At 40.6% G+C, this 21,745-nt stretch overlaps 1 protein-coding gene across 1 annotated transcript in view; it reads right to left on the bottom strand.

Annotated features, from left to right (window-relative positions):
* Positions 1–21,745, bottom strand: part of adam12a (ADAM metallopeptidase domain 12a) — a 79,857-nt gene that overhangs the window by 42,679 nt on the left and 15,433 nt on the right. The window contains exon 3 of the mRNA XM_080484718.1: positions 19,631–19,704. Coding sequence (XP_080340844.1) covers positions 19,631–19,704 — 74 coding nt within the window. The remainder of the gene's footprint in view (positions 1–19,630; positions 19,705–21,745) is intronic.

The raw sequence follows: 21,745 nt of genomic DNA on the forward strand, positions 1-21,745 counted from the left end.
CTTCTGTTTTTTTCTTTTTCTTTTTCGTGCACTGAATTATCATTTTTGTTGTTTTGTATCTCCAGCCGGCATTGTCCGCCTCTTCTGGCTGACTTTGTACAGAAAGAAAAGCATCAGGATTTGCACAAAAGTCTAATCTGAAAGGAGTACAATCACATTAAGAGACCCAAAAAAATAAAAAATAAAAATGTAAACACATCTCTTTCTGAGTGAAGTTCTAAGAGAGAAAAACAGAACTGTAATAACCCTAGAAGATTTATCCATTTGCTGATTCATCAGCAAACTCTGTCGTCGTTACATGTGGTGTGCATTGCAAGTGTTTGTTGTGTTTGTATCTGAGGAGTATGGACTGAGGGGCATGTGAGATTTATTAATTGAAGCAGCTTTGATGAATTGGTGCAGGAGCTTAATCAATCAACCACGAAATGGGAGTGTGATTGTCAGGTGACTCCTTCATGTGACCGCCAAAATAAAATAAAAAAAATCCCTGAATGTCAAACAATCCACCTCTGCAATCGCAAGCAGATGAAGTATTCAGAGACTTTCAAAAACTAATGAAACATTTTCCCCTGATGATGTTATACGGCTGTACGTGTACTTCGGTGCCAACAACCTATCTGCAGCAACACCAAAATGCCAGAGCAGAGATGAGCGGGCTATAAAAACACTTACTGAATACTCATTACGATCAAACTCATCAAGTTTTGTGAAGTTGGGTTTTTTTTTTTTCTCCTAATATCTGAAGTATGATTAATTCTTTAATGTTTTCTTTCTTTTCGAGTTAATTGAACTCATGCTTTATTGTGGATTACGTGAGCCACTGCCTGAACGTAATTGCAAAAGTGCTTCTTTTATCATTTCGACATTGCTGCATATCCTCAAAATGTGAGTCGGTAATTAATGGCAGATGAGGCTGCAGAGTTGAAGAAATCTGCAATAAAAGAATAGCTTTAGGTTTGTGTGCATGGCTTGATAAGAAAATTGCCAAGAAGGTGGATATACATTGAGCTTGTGTATCAACCATGTTACGTGGGCTGTATTTTAAAAATTGCAAAAGGTTAGTGTTAAAGTATTGTATAAGATATAAGGTGGTTTGATTCTTGTCTTGGAGTTTACAGTGTGGCGCAAAGTTCAAACTCTTTGGGACATTTGTTATCAATTGCTGGAGTTGATTTAAGCCCAAAGAAAGGAGAACTTTTACTTAGGAAAGAACTGCTTCTCCCTTTTATCAGGTGGTTTAAGGACAAAGATAAAACATGGACAAAAAAAATTAAATAAAAAATCAGTTGTGCAAAAATCGGCGGCTATGATGTGAGCGTCATGTACTTTTAGTAAAAATATGGTATTTTTCATCCGTAGCCACAAAAAGCTGGTGACAATTAAGCTCTGCAGGACTCTCCTTACTCACATCAGACTGTAAGTATAATTGAGCAAAGAAAAAGGTTAGCACTTAACATTCTGCAAAAATACTTTTTTTAAGCGTTTGGAAGGAAGAAAAAAAAAATTACTTCTTCAAGCGTGGCACATGTGATTGAATGTGCTTAATTGACTTTCTACCACCAGTGCGGTGACACCACAGCCTTCATTACCAATGTCGAAGTACTAGCCGGATCAACGGGCAGTGATTTCTCAGGCACCCCGACATGTCTCGTTAGATTCAGACAACCTAATAAGGGACTTCTGGACAAATCCTGCAGTTAACAATGATAAATGAGAAGCTAAGCATCGGGCTTCTGAACCACGAGCGGCTCTATATTCAAGAGGAGAAAGTTATTTAGAACAGATGAAAGATAAACATTTAGAGCAGATGAAATCATCACCATCGGAAAAAAGGTTTCCCGTTAAACTTAATCTAGGAGTTCCAATTAGTACATAACATTTCAACCGAAAGACTTGAGAGGCAATGTGGTAGTAATAATGTCCTTTTGCTTTTTATGTGGCAAGTGGCAAGAACCCAGCCTCACTTGGAAAAAGTGTGGTGGTGGTGGTGGTGGTGGTGCTGGTGGTGCTGGTGGTGGGGGGGGGGCTTGTGTGCATGAGAACCTACAGTGGTGAAAACCTCCTTCCCAAGCCCTGAAAAACCCTGTCTGAGTGTTAGAAGCCTTTTTTTTTTCCAGGAGCGAGGGAAGAGCGCCAGTGTTTCTGGCTGTGATCTGTCTGACATCAGGCAGTGTTGCGGGCCGGTGCCAAGTGGAGCAGAGAAGCAGAATTCCCCCTGCTTACCCCGAGCCCAATGCAACTCCCAGCCTTCATGAAGCATGTCATGAACAGAACTGCTGGAGCATGCCAGCCAATGATTCTTGCTAAAGGAGCGGGGGAAAGGGGGAAGAAAAAAAAGATGAGAAAAAAAAAAAAGGAATGAAAGAAAATCAACAGATGGTTTTGTCTGTATTTATATAAGCTGCCATGTTCACTTGCGAGCTCGCATGCAGTTCAGTAGTGCCTCTGGCTTCGACGCCGGCACTCGAGCAGCAAACTCAACAGGCAAAAGACACACCAAAAGTTGATTTTTGGGTCGTGTCTAAAGGCCAATTTCAAGTGCAAACAGGTTCTCATATGTATTTGACACTGAGCGGGTCCATTTGGTCTTTTAACAGCCTCATTATGATTCTATACACCTGCGTGTCATCCCCGGGGTGGTTAATTGGTCAGCGCGGTGGTCAAACAGAATGGCCATTAGCAGCGGTGGCACGCAATTATTGCAGTGACTGTCACCTCGAGATTGATGTGTCTAAGCCCAGGCATGCCCCGTGAAATCAATAAAGTGTCATCTCTGAGCAATGTCGGGGTGATGGATTACTCCACAGGATCCCAATTACAGAGACAGGATGATGAATACCAGCCAACAATGGGTAAGATAATTGGAATTAGGACAGAAATGCAACACTAATCTCTGATAAAGTGTAAAGAAAAACCAAAAAATATAGTACTGCAAAGTATTTGGAGACATGCAATTGAGAACAACAATAACAAATAATTAAAATCTTTGGTGGTAAAACAGACGGAAAGCTGTGCTGTCTTGTGTCTGCCATAAAATATGTCTTATACTGAATGCAGGGAGGCTTCCTTTGGGCCTCCCCGGGGGGGCGGATGTGCCTTTTGAGATGCCTTTTGACAGAATTGTGAGAATAAAGCATGTTAAAAAGAATGATTGGAGAGTGAAATTATTCATTGAGTTGAATTGTTGCAGGCTATATATAAAAGCTATTAAAAAAAGTTTTCTTTTTTCCAAATAGAGGCATCCAATTTGCACAAGAAGGGCAGTATTTCTTTAATAAATAACCCCAACAGATAAGATAATATGTTATGAGAAAACCTAGGAAAATTTGGCACGTCACCAATGTCACACTGGCTGGTTCAAGCTCTGTGTGTGTTCAAATCTCCCTTATTTATTTAGATAATGTTTACTTCTATAAATGTGTAACTAAAAACAGCAAATGAAATAAGGTGATCGCTGGACCAAGAAATAGAAAAAATAAATAAATAAATTTTAAAAAAAGCCCAAGAGGAGAGAGAAGTGATGTTAGCAACCTTACATCACCGGGAATCGTTGAGTGTGAATTGGTTGCTGAAATTGGTTTTCAAATGTTTAGAAAGGGCGAATTGTGTTTATGCTTTTCAATCAAGTGAGCTCCAACAGTTAAGGTGCAAATAATGATGCCCTGGGAACAAAACGTGGAAGTACTGTTTTAGTAAAGTAGAGTGAAGTGTTGGGGGGGGAAAAAAAAAAAAAAAAAAAAAAGCCAGCGGGGAAGAGTTCATAGTAAAAATGCATAATGGGAAGAATAACCCAGCAGGTATTCTCCACTTTTACTGCACGTTCACACCTGTCAGGTTTGGTCCAATTAAAACAAACCCTCACGCAAATGCTGCCTTACAGAAATCCATTTTTGGAATTGCGAATTGCGTTGCACAAAGAAACCGAAACCTAAAATGTCTTTACTTTCAGTCGAAGGTGAAATCATGAATGCATCATTAATCTAATGGCACCAGAAACAGGAGCCACTAATGTATGAGATGATATATTATGGCAGCAGATCTTCATTAGAAATTCCAGCTGCAGGTTGGACACTTTTACAAGTGAGCAAACCACACTAGAATAGATTTTCTTTTCCAGAATTCTGGTCATCACATTACAGGCCTCCTCCTTTCTGTGCCGTCTTTTGGGTGGGCATGGGTCATCAAACAATGGCAACACGTACACTATACGTCGACTGTATTACATCAAATTGTAATGTGCATTCATGCTCTACCAATGCAAAGTGACTCAATATTAAATATGACAGTAGCTGTGACTGAATAAAAATGTGAATAATCATAATTAATTCATAGAAATGGTGTAATTAACGAGTCAAATTTTATAATCAACTTACAGCTTCTAATTATTTCCTACCATAGGGCCACAGTGCGGAAGCAAGAAGCACAAAAGTGAAGAGAAAATAGGAAAAATTACCAAAAATCCCCAAACTGACACTGCTGGTGGGAACTGCAGACAGAGCTGCACATGTGATGGATTTTTATTATTTTTTGGTCGGATTGTTAACTTTTAAATGTGAATAAAGGTTTCAACTCTGAGTCACACCAGGTCAGCGGCTTTGGCTTATAATCGTTCCATCTTTGGTTTCTTTATTTGCCTCCCCTTGTTCACATGCAGTGTCGAGTCACATCTGGCTGTCGTTTGTTTTGCTGTCACCCGAAAGCGAGCGTGCACGGGCCATATGGGGCAAAAGATATTCATGACAACAGCCACTCTGAGTATCACAATCTCACACTTATTGCTCAGGAGCTTATTGATCCCAGGGGCGAAAGAAAAATAATCACATGTCATCTAGTCGGATGGCACAATGTTAACCCTGAAGTTCAAATGTAATGAGCAGTTATACTGTTTTAAGGCCGTGATGAAAGAAGAATCTTTATCTGTAGAAAATAAACAAATTCCAACAGTTTGCCTCGGCGTGAGGGTTTGTCTTTCCGTGTCTCTCATGATGGCGAGGGTCGGCCACATTGTTATTTGAAACTAATTATGCTGAGTGCCAAAGCAGGAGTCTCTCCAATGGCCTCTGTTGCTGTGGATCACTGGAGGAGAGACCCTTCATCCTGCCTTCTGCCCCATCTGCCCCATGGGTTTTTGTTTCTCTGTGGCAGCGAGCGGACCCCTGCTCTGCCTCTTCATCTCCCTCCGGAGCTCCGTTTGTGTTTCTATGTGTGGGAGGGATGGAAAGCGCAAGTGTGTGTGTGTGTGTGTGTGTGTGTGTGTGTCCCTGCTTGTGTGCAGGAATGACTGCATGTGCTGGTAGCTCAGCATGATTTATGCACCTCTGCTGTGTGTGTGTGTGTGTGTGTGTGTGTGTGTGTGTGTGTGTGTGTGTGTGTGTGTGTGTGTGTGTGTGTGTGTGTGTGTGTGTGTGTGTGTGTGTGTGTGTGTGTGTGTGTGTTTACTTACACACATGCAGGCGTGTGCAGCAGGCTCAGGCCTTATAGATCATTTTCACATTCTTTTCTTTCAGCACTATCAGCAAACCACAACACTCCTAAACTATTTGTTCAACACACGGTGCAAAAAGCAGGGAGGAAATGTACAGCACTAATGTTTATTCATTTATTTTTCCAGGAAGTACTTGCTAAACTGCACCAAACAAAAATTCAAAAGCACCAAACTAAATGAAGAGAGAATTACATCCTATTGCAACCCTAACACCCAACAGAATCTCCTAACAGGGAGATCTGAAGGTTGCATAGAAAAACAAAGAACACTGTGCCTGGATAAGGTGCTTCCTTTAAATATGTTTTCAACATAATACAGCTCAGCTTCTTTGGATTGACGAGGAAAAAAGCCTTCTCTGAGAATATCACTCAAAACCCAGGCTAGATATCACTAAAAGCAAGTCAGAAATTTCCTTTTATAATATGAACGAACCATCTCCTTAGAATCTTTAAAATTCATGCCCTATAGCCTTTCTGAAAATCAAGAAATAGTAAAAGCGCACAGATATAAATTGACTAGATTTACTTCATATTCCCTTGTGTGGATAAACTCTAAGTGGAAACAAAAAGCTTTCTGTGCAGCTTCAAATACAATTAATTGCGTCACAGTTTCCGGGTTGTTTTTCCTCGTTTCATAATTCTGTACTTGTTTATTCATTTGTTATCATTATGTGGAATAAATCAGAGGAAGAAAAGCATATACCGAGGTGGGTTGAATGCAAAGTCACCGTTAGCACAGGTCACGCCAATGCAAGAGCTTCTAGCATTCCCATTAATTCAAATGCTTGCAAAGAACTGGCCCAAGGCCCAAAGCTCATGCATCTTTATTCACTGCTACCTTGTGCTTTAACTAATGAGCGACGAGGGAACTTCAAACAATCAAGTCTATCATTCTTTTCACAAAGTAAACGGGAAAAAAAAAAAACAGCATTTCAATTAATTAAACCTGTCCATACTTGCACTCTTCTTCCTTCATATTCCCTCGGAGAATGCAAACGATTAACGGTTGAATACAAATCTATTCTGCTTTTCTGCACGACTTTCATCCCCGATTGTGTTAGTGAGGAAGACGTCCTCAGTCTTTCCATTAGAAGTCTTATTGTTTATGCACTGTGAACTTTAGATTCTTTAGATGTTGACTGAAAGGAGGCAAAAGCCAATAGATTAACGTCGGGGAAAAGAGGAAAAATGACAAGAGGTCAAACTCTTCAAAAGGTGTGATCTCCGCTGAGACGAAGAATTAAAAATCCACTTAAAATCCTTGAGTATTTATTGGTCTCCGTCAGCTTCCATTCAATCGGACTTCTGCAAGCGAGTACAGACATTTCTTTAAAAAAAAATAAAAAATACAACTTCCAATATCGTTCTTTGGAAACTTTTTGACCGATTTCACAATAACACAGTGCTAACTCATCAATCATCCACAGCCCATTGATTCAAGGAAGGAATTTAGTTCCTGCCGTCTCGCTGATGCACCTGGGAAGTGGAACATTACGGGCTTTCTTTAAGAGATTGTTTGCAAACATCACATCGTAGATCAAGAGTGTGCAGATGGAGCGCACAGCTGGGGCGCTTTAATTTTCACACCATCGGTGACCCATTGAGCTAAAAGAAAAGACGGGCAGATGATTTGCCACCACATATATGGCTCCCATTATGAAATTTCATCTGGATTTCAACAAACCAAGGATGTTCTAATGTCATAAGTTAAATACTCAAATATGTTGGTATTTAAAAATGTAATTTTTTTTCAATCAACCAATCCTTGTTTGTATAGCACAATTCAATAAAATGTGTCTCAAGATAGAATAAACATATATGCACAGACATACTGCATAGAGTAAAGGATTGCAGAGTGCCTCGGAGGAAAAACCAACGAGTAAACAGCTCATTGGCTCTAAATTTCCTCCGCACTGCAGCCGAGTTCAATAATCCTAAACAAATAGCTGATGCCATAAAGTACTATCTAAGGGTATGATGATGAATTGGGAGCCCCTTGCAATTCAAAGTGCTTTATATTAAGAAACATGGACTGCAACAAAAGCACTATTATAACAAACGCATGAGAAATAACAGCAAAAGTGGAAAGAAAAAAAAGGAGCGATCGAAAATCTATTGAACTTTGTTTTAAGACAGACTTTGATCTGCAGTATTTTTCAAATATTTAGTGCAGAAAAACTACCAACATCTTCTGAATTCTTTCTTTGAGTCTTGGGCCATAAAGGCCTGTACCAGTTGAGGGGATAGGTGTGGATGGTTTACACATTAAGAGAAGATCAGCGATAATAAAGTATATTGGGCTGAAGCCATTAGGTATTCCAAGCCCCACGGTAGTATTTTGATCGAATTCCTCAGAGTAACAGGAAGCCAGTCAAAAAAGATCTTCAAGTGATGTGGTCAATTATCTTATCCTTTACGAGTAATGTAAACAGAGTCAGGATCCTAACATCACTGATTCTCTTTGGAATAACAAAGAATCTGAGTGATACTTACAAAACAAAAGATCTGCGCTCATCTCGGAGAGGTGTATTAGAAAACTTTCCTGCAAAGTTCCTTTAAAAAGTGTCTGGATTTTTATCAAGAATGATTGATGTTGTTTTGGCTGTAAAAGTGTGGCCACATACATACTGATAACTCCTCTCTTCTCTCACTTTCCATTTTATTAAATGATAAAAAAGAAAATCAACTATGGACGCCTAAATTCTTGAGAGGATTCTTACTTTGCAACATTTTGTCAGTCTTAACTAAAACTTCTGTAAGGTACTGCATAAGCAAACTCATACCCGTATACTTCTGATCCATGTAAACGTATGCATGTGTACAGATAATATGAATAAATCAAGTCAACAGTTAATTTGTATACACGATATGCAATACTCTCAACTTTGACCAGTGGGAGGGACACACAACTGTAACCTTTAGTCCCAGAGGGCAGGACTGTGATCATTTCTACCAGAAGCATTTATAAGAATTATGAATTATTTTGAGTTCAATATACACATATTTGATGTGTGTTAGTCAGTACACAGTGTTTCAAGTGAAAACGTTTTGAGGTTTTCAAAACTGTGTCTGTTTACGCGGACGCAGCAGAAACGCTGAAAACAACGTAGTTTTGACAATGGGCCACTAGTTGGTGCTATCGGTTGTTTTTGCAATGAAACCACACACAAGGGCGTGCAGAGAACAATACGCTGTAAACATTAACAATGAGAGAACACAGATATTCGTAGTGACAGACAACGAAGTTGGATTGGTATTACAGTGACTCTCAACTATAAAACTACCAAGTCCCGGGAGAACATGGACTGGGAGTCGTGACACTCTGGAGGCACATGTGCAAAACAACGATTTACCACAGCAGTGGTATGGGCAGTAGCAGCATTTCAGAAAAAACGGAGACAGAGTTTTCAAAAAGTTGCATTTTCAGTGACGAACGTCTAAAACACAACAAAAGTTTTCCTTTTTCACCTGAAGACATTCTTCTCCTTCATCATGTGTGAAGCTAATAATTTATTGATGTTTAGAAATCAGCATGTGATCCTTAATGCCTAATATAATCTCTACAAAAAGAGGTAGTATTATTAATAAGGTAAAATCACGTAACATTTGAGAATCTACACCAATAATTCACCACTAAATTACATGCTGTTCCTGCAATGACGGCCGAGGCGACTGCTTGTTACTAGAAGTTCAGCGGTTCAAATCCCACTGCTGAAAGACCACCAATGTGGGTTTAATTACTGAAATTGTTAAAATGTCATTAGTCTTAAAATTTGTTCCAAATCTTGTGCTGTTGCTACCCCAGAAGGAAGCAACCAAGATACACCACATAGCAATAACCTTAAAAAAATTATTTTAAAACACATATTTTAATTTATCTGCTGGAATAACATGGATATTCTTCTGTATCTACATCACCACGAAAGTCAATCAGTACAATTTCCTGCTTAAACATCTGAATTTGCAATATGCCCGAGACCCCACTGCTCCAAAAGTGATGATATAAGGGAAACTGTGTCACAGAGTCAGAGTCTAATACCATTGGGTCCGTGCCCTTCCATGCAGTCCACAGCCTCTTTATCAACCCCTGGCAGCTCCTATTGTTGTTGGCAGCTCACTGCCGTCCTCACTGCTGGAGGGATTAGGTGAAAGTGAGTGAGGAGGAGTACGAGGGGCCAACCACAGAAGACCCAACCGTGTCCCCGTACCCCGACAGGGAGTTAGAAGAAGTTGCTGACAAGTAAATTACTGCAGAGGGAGCGATATGGAGACTGCCTTCACACTCCATCTGACAAAGCAAAAACACCAAAAAGGCTTGAAACCAGTCACACGTCCTTCCGTTGGCTCCTCTAACTCCCCGTGTGTCCGTCTCAGCAACATGGGGCCTCAAGAGTCATACACTTAATGACGAGCAGGATGGGGGGAAACAAAAGCATCTGCTTTCTGCATGACATGCAGACAGGAGAACACTGTGCTCCAGGTCCCCGACTTTCCCTGCACCATTTCCTTTTATCACTAAGCTAAATTTAGCCATGAAAGAGCCATCTGAACCTAAACCCCAACCCAGGTTTCCCATTGAGTCTTGAACAAATTAGAAGTTTTCTGCGAGTCAAAACCAAGAACAGAAATAGGGAAAAAATGAGTTCACCACAGGAGATCGGGTGGGATGCTACCTACTCGGGAAAGAAGGGAAAACCACCGCCGGTGGGTTTTTTTTTTTTTTTTTTTTTTTTTTTACAGTCAACTGGAACGGCTGCCGTTTTCGCTTTCCAACCGGCATTCATTTTTCACAAGGACATCACTCTGCGTGAGCATGTGTCGAGCAACAGACGGGGAAAACATCTCCGAGATAAGCTGAAAACTCAAGTCTCCTTCGGTCCAAATTCGACCGACAGATGACCACGCATGGCTTCTTCGCTCAGCCAGTGACCCCCACACACAGGTGAGACCGATCAGACGAAGGCCACTGGACTGTGAGAATGAGGAGAACAGGGTAGAGGACAAATCGAGCGAGCGCTCCCTCCGGCTGACATTAACTCACACTGTAACTCCAGCAAGTCTATTTGTCCGTCTGTCAGCTGGAGGATGGAAGCCAGGACCATGAGCCTGGACTGATTATCTTCATGGTCAACAGCCACTGAGGTCAAAAACTTTGGCTGCTTTTGTTTATTCCCTTTGGCACCCCCACAGCTTTGAGAAAATTAGACTTTACTTGAATTTATTGGAGAGCATTTATTTAAATAGGTGAAAGGGAAAGACTGTGAACCCAAAGAAAATAAAGACTGAAACTCTTAGGGGAGAGAAACTTTTGAGCTACCTGAGACGTTCTCTACTGCAAAATCCTCTACAATTTGATGCATTTTTTCTATTTCACTGCTTCATCTTGGATATGACGCTACTGTGTACAGAGAGAAAATGCATGCGGGTGTTTGAGTTTTACTTTCATAGCGGTATTCCAGCAGTGTCCCTGGAGGCATTTGTTTTATGTCACTCCCTCTTTCTCTCTTGTCTTAATAGATGGACTGTGGCATTATTGGAAGCATGTTTGGGAAGAAATATAGAAGACAGAATATTTACAGCTTCCCAGTTCACAGGTTTGGTACAGTGAGTATTGATAAATCAACTGCACACTGAAATTACAGTGCTTATTTGGTTTTTTTCTTTTAATTTAGGGCCAACATATTAATAAATAGGTGGTCTGTTGCATGTTTCCTGGCATAATGTGAATAATAAACCATATCAGATACATGCAGATGTAGTTTGAAAATGCTTTGACTGAACGTCGGGGGATATTTTTTTGAGAGGAAAACTGCTCGGAAAAAGCTTGCTGGAGGCGAGTCGAACAAAACACATGAAACAGGTGGGTTTCTTTTTTCTCTTCATTCACTCCCATATAAAATCCTGAACAGAGCTTTTTTTTTTTTATACAGCCTTTGATGAACTGGCAGCTGCTTGAGGGGTAATGAAACAGGTTGAGAAAAATCTCCTCTACATCGCTATCATCACAGTACACGTGAGGACTGCGTCAGTTAAAATTAAAATGTCGAAGCATTCATTATATGCTGCACTGTATCACTTGTTTTTACAGAAAATAAATAAATTGCATGTTCTCTTCCTACTACGTTGTGTTGTTACGGGAACTTTAGTTTCCTTTAATGGTCCAAAAAGTAAAAAATGGTCCCGGTAGGTTGTGCATGTGTGTGGTTTTTTTTCTTCTTCCTGTTTTTGCACTGGGATGGCCATGTTCAGCAACTCAGTGACCCTAAATGCTCATTTATCATTGTCAAGGTACACAGGCAAACACATGCGTGTCCTTTAAACAATGTCAACACCTCTTTACTTCCATTTCTCTATTCTACTGGAATGAGCGTTTGGCACTAAACCACCCAGAGTATTGATCAACACTGGCCAAATACCATAAAAGTGAACTATTGTTGTAAGAGGTAAAAAAGTCACTGATATGACATGGCGATGACAGGAGGCAAGACTAATGTTGTCATTGAGAAGGAGGCACAACTGGGGGCAGAGCTGTAGGTGGTGGTCGTCTGTCAGGCCATTAAACATTCTGAGGCATCACACATCTGCCCTCCTAAAACTTTCACTTCATTTCTGTTATTTGTTTCCGATCTCAACACTGCCTCCGTGACTCTCCGTGGTACTGCACCGTCCTTTGGAAACGTCAGAAACTGGAGTAATAAATTCAGAACATAGACGGATGGCTCTTTAGAGTATCTCTATTCAATGTAGACCATAAATGAGCCTTAAGTTGGCTAAAGCAGTAAAGAAGATGGATGTATGAGACGCGATGAGACCTCTCCCCCACTTCTTCTGTGCGCACACATAAGGTTTAACCCAGATCCAATGACAACTCTTAACCCACAATGAGGGCATCTTCGTTCGCAAAAGCATCTGCGATTTCTTTCGGGGGGTAGTGACTGATGGCTTTTAATTCAGAGAGAAAATGATGGTTTCAGTAGGCTTCATTTGGCTGTATACTTTGTGGTGAAGGAAGGGAGGCCAAGGAATAGATCCAGCAGCTGGAGTCCTCCTGAGACCAGAGCTCTGATCTGTCTGGAAAAAGGCTCCGAGTGGATAGGAGAATACCCATCACCGCTATCACCGCACAAAAGGTTGTTTAACCAGACCATCCACTGTCTTCATTTGTCTTTTTTTTTGTATTTGAAGTCTCGAACATCTAAAAAAAAAAAAAAACACTGATTGTGACTTTCTTTGGATATTTGAACTCCGTTGTGCAAAATGTATGCAATGTGCAGAGTTTAAGATTAGAAAGCGTTTTTTACTTGGCTCTGCTGAAAGAGGAAAACCTATCTGTGCTCACTTTAAATCTGATTTCAAGACACATGCACAGGATGTAACAGCACAACAAATTGACTGGAAGTGGAAAGTGAAAAGGTATCGGGGTGTTTTTGATGTAAATATGAATGGGCTTCGCTCATACAGGGAATTTTCAACACTTCAGCGGTCTCAGGTCGAAATATAAGAAATTCAAGCAAAAACAAGCTCTGTACAGAGCAGATAATTACAACAAATTCCATTCAATCTTTAAAAAACAAGAATTAATAGGTTTAATTAGTAATCACGATGTCTGCAAGCCAGAGCAGAAATCCACAGCGAGGGGAAAACTAAAGCGAGAGAAAGTGACAGTGGATAAATTGTTCCAACTGCTGCAGCACTTTGGGCTTTGAAGTGAATTCAAAGATTGGTTGGAAGATTTCTAGACCTCTAAAAACGCATGTACAGAGGGCACAAGAAAAAAAAAAAGAAAAAAGCTCTGTGTTTCAGTGCATGTGCATCTCAGTGTTCTTCATTCGGACAAGCCTAAGACCTTTCCAGTATAATTCCTTCCTTATTAATTAACAACATGGAGTCCAACTAATTAATTACAGCTCTGAGCTTGAAAATAATTGGAACCTCTGAGTAGGTAATTCAAAAGAGGGAAGCTCCTTCCAAAAATTCTCTTTTGAAGGAAGTAGTTAAAAGGTGCAGGCTCTGGACAAGATGAGCCCATTTCCAAGGCTTGTCTTTGAAACTAATGAATCACAGTGTATCATGGCCCTGCAGCTGCCGGGGTAACGAGAAAGGTAAGAAGGCGACAGTTAAGCTTCAGCGCATCCCTCGCTAAGAAATTTGGTATTTCACAGTAAAATATGCTCATGTGCCTCAATTTTGTTGATGAAAGGATGTTAATGTGCCTCTTTGTCTACACAAGAGAGAAAAGTGAGGATTCCTCAAAGGATGCTGTGTATTTGGTTTTTTTTTCTATGTGCAATATATTATACACAGAAAGAGATGTTGAGTGAGAGCGAGGCCCACAACCATTATATATAACATTAGGTACAGAATGTGACCGTATAGGACTTATTGAATCACTATATGTGACTCAATTTTCCGATAATTTGTGCCTAATAAGTCGGACAACATACTGATTATACACTAACAAAAGGACAGAGATGCGAGATGTGACCAGCTGGCTGCAGATACTATCATGTAGAGTAAAGCTGTAATTAGATGGCATCCCCTCCGTGATTACAGCAGGAAAAGGTATTCAAGCTTTAACACTTGAGTGAATGGAGATTCCAAATTACCCCTTTTCTTTTCATGTCCTTACTGACAAAAAGATGTGTTTTCCTTATCAACCAATACTCTACAACGGCTGAAAACAAGGATAGTGGACTAATAGCTTATTGTCAGAACCAGATATTCCATCTAATTTGTGACATTACATAATCTAGTTTTTCTTTTTTAAATCAGTCCAATAGACACAAATGGAGTTAATGAAGAAAAGCTGTTATCAGGTTTTTCAACTTCAAAGTCCACATGTTAATAACACATGCAGTTCATACAAGCAATGACGTGCATTATGAGCAATGTTGGCAAGAAACATCATTTCAACAGGATAGAAATAAAACAAAATCCACCCAAAAAAAGAGAATGGAAGGCTAATTATGGTCAACCAAATGTCTGTGTTGCAGTGAAATACACAATTTCCCTTAAAAAAAAAAAAATAATTGTCAAATATTCCATGAGTCAGCTCTGAAAGTCACCACCAATTAAAATGCTGCAGCTGCAAATAGCAGTCAGCTGGTTATCCGCAAACCGACGCACATTTATTACAGGCATACAAATGAATGATAACAAAAAAACCAAAACAAAAAAACCCCTGATGAGTTTGCTTTGTCTGGACCCCCACTGGTGACTGTTCACATTTTAGTCATGTCCTTTATTTTCCCCTGATGTTGGTTGGTGGATGTTAGTGGATGGAGGTCTATTTGCACCCTTGGAGTGTTTTGTTGGATTTGTTTGTCTTGGCTACACTGTTCTCCCCCCCTGCACTGCTCGCTCCGCCATCCTTCTGTCCCTGCTTTGCTCCACACGTCTGCATTTAAAAAAAAAAAAAAAAAAAAAGAGGAGGGGGGATTTAATTTTGAGGAAATGTAAAACTGAGGTGTGAAAGAAAGGGCAAAAGGAAGAAAAAAAACCCCTGTAATTTACTGACTCGGGGAAGAATTTGATACACTTCTTGTCACACTCTTGGCTTAATGACAAGACAAGGGGTTTGCTTCACATGGGAGTCTGTGTGCAGGAGGTTCCTTTAACTCCTCATAACTCTACAGAGAAACTCACAGTGCTGTATTTTCTTTTCCACGAAAGGTTGGTTGTTTGTTCTGTGTTTTTATCCCCGTGTTTGTTCAGTTCCCCGGGAGAGGCGGTTTCCTGCCCGTGTTTTCTGTGAGACATGAGGACATCTTCACTGTGAGAATCAACAGGTCGCAGGCCAACAGCAGTCTTCAGATACGCACTCAAATAACATCCTTAAAACCTAATACGCAAACTGGGACAAATTATGTCTGGATGCTGTCCAGGCTCAATTTTATTGTTCTTCCAAACACTGGAGAGATAAGAGAAGTTTGCTGCCAGGTCGTTCACTCAGGAAACATTTCCTCTGCCTGCCCTCTTTTCAGGGAATTTGTGTGTGTGTGTGTGGAACTGTATGTCCCCCCGCCCCCATGTGTCTGTTTCACAGCACAAAGGACTAAGCAAAATGAGGAGCATCCGAGTGCTCGATGCTTATGGCTAAACATCGTGGTGAGCAGCGAGAACCCCCAGTGCATGCGAGCAAAAACCTCCTCCACCCAGCTGATGAGCCCCAGGCCTCCTCTCAGTGATGCTAAAGTCCATTACAGAGGGAAATATGGATGAAGAGCGTGCTGCTTGCTTAGCTTGGGATTCCTCTCGATATGCATGTAGGCGTCACACTGAAAGCCACAGGACAGACAGAATTACAAACAGCTCGGCCAGAAGTGGTTTCATGCCCTGTGGTCAAAGTTTAGAAACTGTCTCCACTTCGCTTAGATGTGCGCAGACCTCAAAGAGCCAGAAAATTGTATAAACGTATACATCCACAAGCGCTAAAAGAAAATACGGTATAGGGAGTCGTAAATATAAATGCTGTATATGATAAATAGCAATTTTACCTCCTGAGCAAAGCCTTTTATTCAAGCCCACGCACACATTATTACACCCACACTGGCCTGTTAATTGGGAGTGAATGGGTTTTGCTTCAAAGTGCAATCAAGAGATTTTGAAGTGCTCAAAAAAAATCTAAACAAAAGCATTATTTCACAAAACCCATGTGGAGCTTTTGTTTCGGCTGTCATCTACTGACTCGATCAATCCGAGAAGATGAGAATCCACCAGAGATCCGAGCCGACAATCAGTTTAATCTGACGTAGATTCAATGTGAAGTAAATAACAGCCTACGTCATGCATCAGCAGACAACACGATGTTTTAGAGTTATAGAGGCTTCAGTTTAACTTTGAATTAAAATAAATCCACACTATATTAATTCTTATTCATGTATTCTGTATATTTTGCAACTGTTTGTGTGCGCTGTCAATCTGGGCTCTGTTGCTCCTAGAAAAAGATCTTTGATCTCAGTGGGATTTTCCGGAAGAAAAAAAATAATAAAAAAAAATGGAAAAAAAGAAAAGTTATATAAATCCAGAGCAGCTCTGCTTTACAACCATAGAAAAGGTTGGGGTGTACATTTTTAACTGCTGTATGAATGTTGTCCAAAACAAGTGAAACGCCTTCCATTTGACATTTAACTTTTCTTGTTGGACTTTATAGTACATCCATGGTGCCATTTACTTGACATATTACCTCATGTTAGGTGGGAAGTTTTCGCTGAAGGCAAAGTCATTGGATTTTCACGTTGTCGTAGATACTCTTAGTTTTTTCCCCCCAACTGTCTGATTACTGGTGGGAGAGGTCATTTTTGTGAGATGTCAAAATGAATCAACTTTCTTTGCAGATTGTAAACGTGTGTAAATACGATCAATACTACCATATACTTCACAAGACCAGCACTCTAATGGTGCTGATACTGACTATTTACATACACACTTTCTCCCAATACTCAAATGTTTTTGTGTGTAATCTGTTTTATGTCAATCTTTTGGATCTGTGCATTCATGGAGAAGACGGTTGTACAAAACAGAAAAGATTTAGTCAAAATGTGACGTGCAGCAGCAGAAATGTGACAAAGAGCCACTTCTGGAGGTAAAAAGAGCGAAAATTCATGTTAAATGAAATGACGATCATAGATGATATTGTTACGAGGGTCATTGCCAATGTCAAGAATAAAAGGCTGAATGGGAAAATCATGAATTCGCCATTTGTGAAATATGTATAATACTGGTTCAAAACCCCTTAAAAAAGTGTACAGTGTTCTCACTCAAGTGAAAAAGGCTTCAATAGACAGAAAAAGCCAAAGTGCATATAAATCTTGCGAGCGGCCATTTTAAACTATAGGTCAATCAGTACCAGTTCACACACTGACACAAGACATTTTGCCTCAGGCAGCAGGCGCCCTTTCCAACTTGACAACATGCTGTGTTATATGTGTCCGGGGATGTTGTATGAATATCTTGAACCCAGGTCTTGTCCACATTCCACGGCCTGGAATGCCAAGAAGCAGACTGACCGAGAGGAAAAATTAAAAAAGAAAAGAAAAGCTCCACACTGGGTGAAACGACACAGTTTATAAATCAGAAATGGTTTTCGTCATGTTGCAAGGTTTCTAAATGTCATCCGTCTTGCTGGCACATCACAGCTCAGCAGAAGAAAAAAAAACAAAAACTGTTTTATTTTGAGTTTCACGTCCAAAAAACAGACATCTCGTCACATATTGATTGAAAATACTGAAATACAAAAAGACAAGGGTTCAGGTTCAATATCAGGCTGTGGGACATGGAGCCAGCAGATGTTTTGAGAGTATTTGTCTCAAATTCTGAGTTTTGACAGTAGAAAGTACACAGATTTGATGAGCCGTGGACCTATAGTAGTTTGTTTGTCTTTCTGTGTTGATCTTTCAAACAAAACCTTTGAATATTTCTTTTAACATTAAACACCAATCTAAATGTAATCATTGGAGTTCAGACACAAAATACATCTTCACCTCTCAATACAGCTACAGTCATCATCTTCACACGTTGTTATTTATCAACCCAGACCTGAGAAAGTCAAAGTACATCTGGTTGTATATCTAACCATTTTCTACCATCCTTATTCTTTTTTTTTTCCTTTTCTCTTTTGACTCTTTTACAGATGTGTTTGAACAACTGGATTTCATCAACGGCTCACAGCAAGTCAGCCTGCAACATCAGACAAGATCTTCCAGTGAATATGAGCACAGCAGGTTCAGTTCTGGCTGTGCTACGCTGACCGAGGCCGACACACTCATCAGCACACACCCTCTCCCAATACACCAACTCTATGTCTTTTCCTAGTAGCTTCTCTTTTTAAATATGAACAAGTTCCAGTTTTTATGTTCATTTCAGAGTTTTTTGCCAGTAATTTAGTCGTGTTTCCCAGACTGAAAGTGTTGATAGTACATTCTGGCGTTTGTTTGAGCAAAGTCTTTCCATCCTGCTCAAGCTCATTAGAAAGATCTAGACTGGGCTGCTCCATCATCTCTGTTTGTTCCTCTTGGCTGTGTGTTTGAGTTCAGCCGTGTACTTTATGTTTAACGCTGTGGTACGATGATGACAGCCGTGCAGGTGATACATGGGACAGCGAGGTGTTTACCCGCTAGCTCCTTTTACTTTTTTATTTTTTCTCTCGAAATGACACCCATGAAATGTAATTCACTGCTGTAAATATAAGGGGGGGGGGTGAAAAGTTGACAATCTGCAAGGCAGCTTTGTACAATCCTCCACCTGTGCAAGGCAGCAGCAGAATGAGTGTGAGTTCCCATAAAGAATATTTTCAGAGTAGGTAAGCCATAAAATTGCTGTTGCAAGTGTTGAAAGCTTTGTCCCACAGTTTGCAGGTGGAATTTACATATATTAAGTCTGGAAAACAAGTAAGATTCATGGCTGACGGTGGCATAAAACCCCATTCGCTTTCTCGCTCCCTCTCAGCTTCCCTTCTCCCTCTTTCCCTCTATCACGCAGACAGCTTTTCTTGTTCCTGGTTGCTCATGTGTGGCAGCGGAGCTGGATGGAAAACATATTGCTCCATCAATCACGTCTCATTCTTCTCAGCGAGCACACTCAACTCTGAGCCTGTCAGAGACTTGAGGCCACATCGAATCAACCCCTGTGTAAAAAAAATGCAAAGATGACAAATATTCCTGCAAACACACTCAGAGCTAGATTTCTGTCAAACTGCACGTATGCTGATGACCTGATCTTTTTCGAATCATGTCCCTCCTTCTTGTCGGCCCCCCTGGCTGACAGTGTGTTGGCAGTATCTTAATACAGAGTGCTGAGATTCTGCTGCCTTCAAACAATTCCCCCGTTTCTCCCCTGTGTTAAGCCAATAGATCAAATGGAAGCGATAGAGGGAGAAGAAGAAGGAAGATGTCCGTTTTCATCAATGTCTGGGTGATGTATTCAAGAATTTCTCTCTTTCAAGCCGTTGTTTCATCGCACAAAAGGATGTGCATCGCGGCGAGCACAGACATGCCCACACTGGCAGTGCAAAGGCAACAGAGACTTCCTCCCTCCCCTTCGTTGGCTGCGTCCCCAGTCGTAGCCCATGGCCACTGCATATGTCACCTATTTGTACTCCAGAAAAACGCTCGGCTTTGTGGCCAAGTATGAATGGAGGGACACTTACTCGTTTTTCTCGAGCACCAGGAGCAGCTGCTCACCTTCTGCTTCAATCAGGAGCTTCAGCGACGCAGGGTAACTCTGAAGAGACAACAAACACGAGAGAGGGATGAGGGGGATTCGCTCAGGAGTCACGCACGCCGCACTTTGATAGAGGCAAGACGGCAGTGGTGGCTGTTCCAAATGCTGCAGCATTAGTGCACACGGATTAAATTTTACTAAATCAATCAAACTGGCAGCTCCCTAAAATCCTTTTGCTTTTTTTCCCCCCAATCCTGATGAAATTGTGAGCCACCCAAACGCTGTGAGAAAACAGGCAGGAGGACTGTTTTCAATTGATGGGAGCAGTCGGAAATCCTTATGAAGCTACTTTGTATCTTAGAACAAGAGCTGAGAGGATTAGCTTTATGTTTCTGTTGCGTTTGACATTAATCCTCCAGAAAGCCACGAGTGCTCACACTCCTGAGTTACAGCGCCAAGATAGACCGCATGTCTGTGTTCGAGTCAGATGAAGTGGCATGGGGGTCGCATAGATCTCTTCTGTCGGTCCCGTCAGTCTCAGTTACACTGGCTCCACACACACACGACCTCCAGTGACATTACATCGACTAACAATCAGCTTTGGCAGATTTACTCTAAACTCGGCTATAATAACTATGTCCATAGAAAATTTCACAACTTTCAATATGGAAACCTTGGTTGTTTTTCGACACTTTTATTTCCACACAAGTCCTGAATGTCACTCCACAGTATAGAAGAAGTTATGCATGCTGGCACACACACATTTCATGGATTATGGGAGTCATTCATTCATTCTCAGCCAATTTACTCTAAACTCAACCGTAACAACTGTGTTTACCCGTGATCTTAATCTGATCCATTTTTAACCTCAACCTACGCCTAAAATAAAGCAATTGTATTATTATTTGCCGTCTTGTTTCACAGTAAAACGATCCTGGCCTGGACATTTCTATGTAGAGTTTGCATGTTCAACACTGTATCGGCGGGCAGCCACAGGCACATCTGACACGTGTAGTTCAATCTGGGTCAGCGGCAGTGAAGCGCGGCGCTCTGGGTTAAGTCATCTGTCACCCCCATGAAGAAGAATGTCTAGTGGATCCCGGGAGGATGTGGAAGCACAACACTTAAGGTTTTAGGAAGTATCACTGCGAGCAGCGTGAGATAGAAGTTTCTATTTTCCATTCAGACAAGATTCTATGTGCATCGTTTGACTCACTTTTACAACCGCTGCTATTTTTATCTTCAGACAAAATATAGAACACTGTATAACCTACATGTTTGGGTTTACTTTTGGCTATAGATTTTAGTTGGCATTAGTTTTTAAATACACTGATTTGATTTATTTATCTTGTTTTTTCGGGGGTTAACTTCATCTGAAATGCCCCCTGTGGCACCTTGTCTCTTCAGTTAAATCACTGCAAACTAATTCATACATACAGTCAATAACCCAAGCGAGAAGCTCAAGCTATGTTTTTTTTAATTCCTGTCTGGCAGCCACTTTATAAAGTCTGGGATTATAACGTCACACAGATGCAAGGACCTCAGGATGTGATTTTTTTCCCCGTCTTCTATAATGCTGATATTGTAGAGCTGACTGTGCCTGAAATATGAACCGTACAAACAGAAACGACTGGTATTCCTATAGGACTGTAAAAACTGTAACACTCTTTTACTTTGGAAATGGCGTCACTTCAAGACTGAGATACACCAGTGCTCCTCAGAACATTTACAATCTGTTTGACAGAAAGATTAAATATTGCAAAAAAAACAAAAAAACCCAGACAGATTTCACAGGAAACTTTAATTAGAAAAGAGGAAATATTCACCACTGACTGCATGCGATGCCCAGAGGCAAAGTAAAACGCTAACTGACTATTTTGTTCTCTCCAAGTATTGTGGCCAAATACTGAAAGTTTGCCAAACTCAGCCTGTGAAACTAATGACTATAGTCATGAAAATCACAATAACTGAATAATTATTTTGATTTACACAATTTTAAAGACTCTGCTTTACGTTCCAGAATGCATCAGCGTTTGAGTTAACAGATTTTTACTGGTTTCTAAAACTCTTAAAGGTTTCCCATCTTACATACACTTTTAAC

The sequence above is a fragment of the Lipophrys pholis genome, assembly GCF_963383615.2.
Source record: "Lipophrys pholis genome assembly, chromosome: 1".
In the NCBI taxonomy this organism is placed as follows: Eukaryota; Metazoa; Chordata; class Actinopteri; order Blenniiformes; family Blenniidae; genus Lipophrys; species Lipophrys pholis.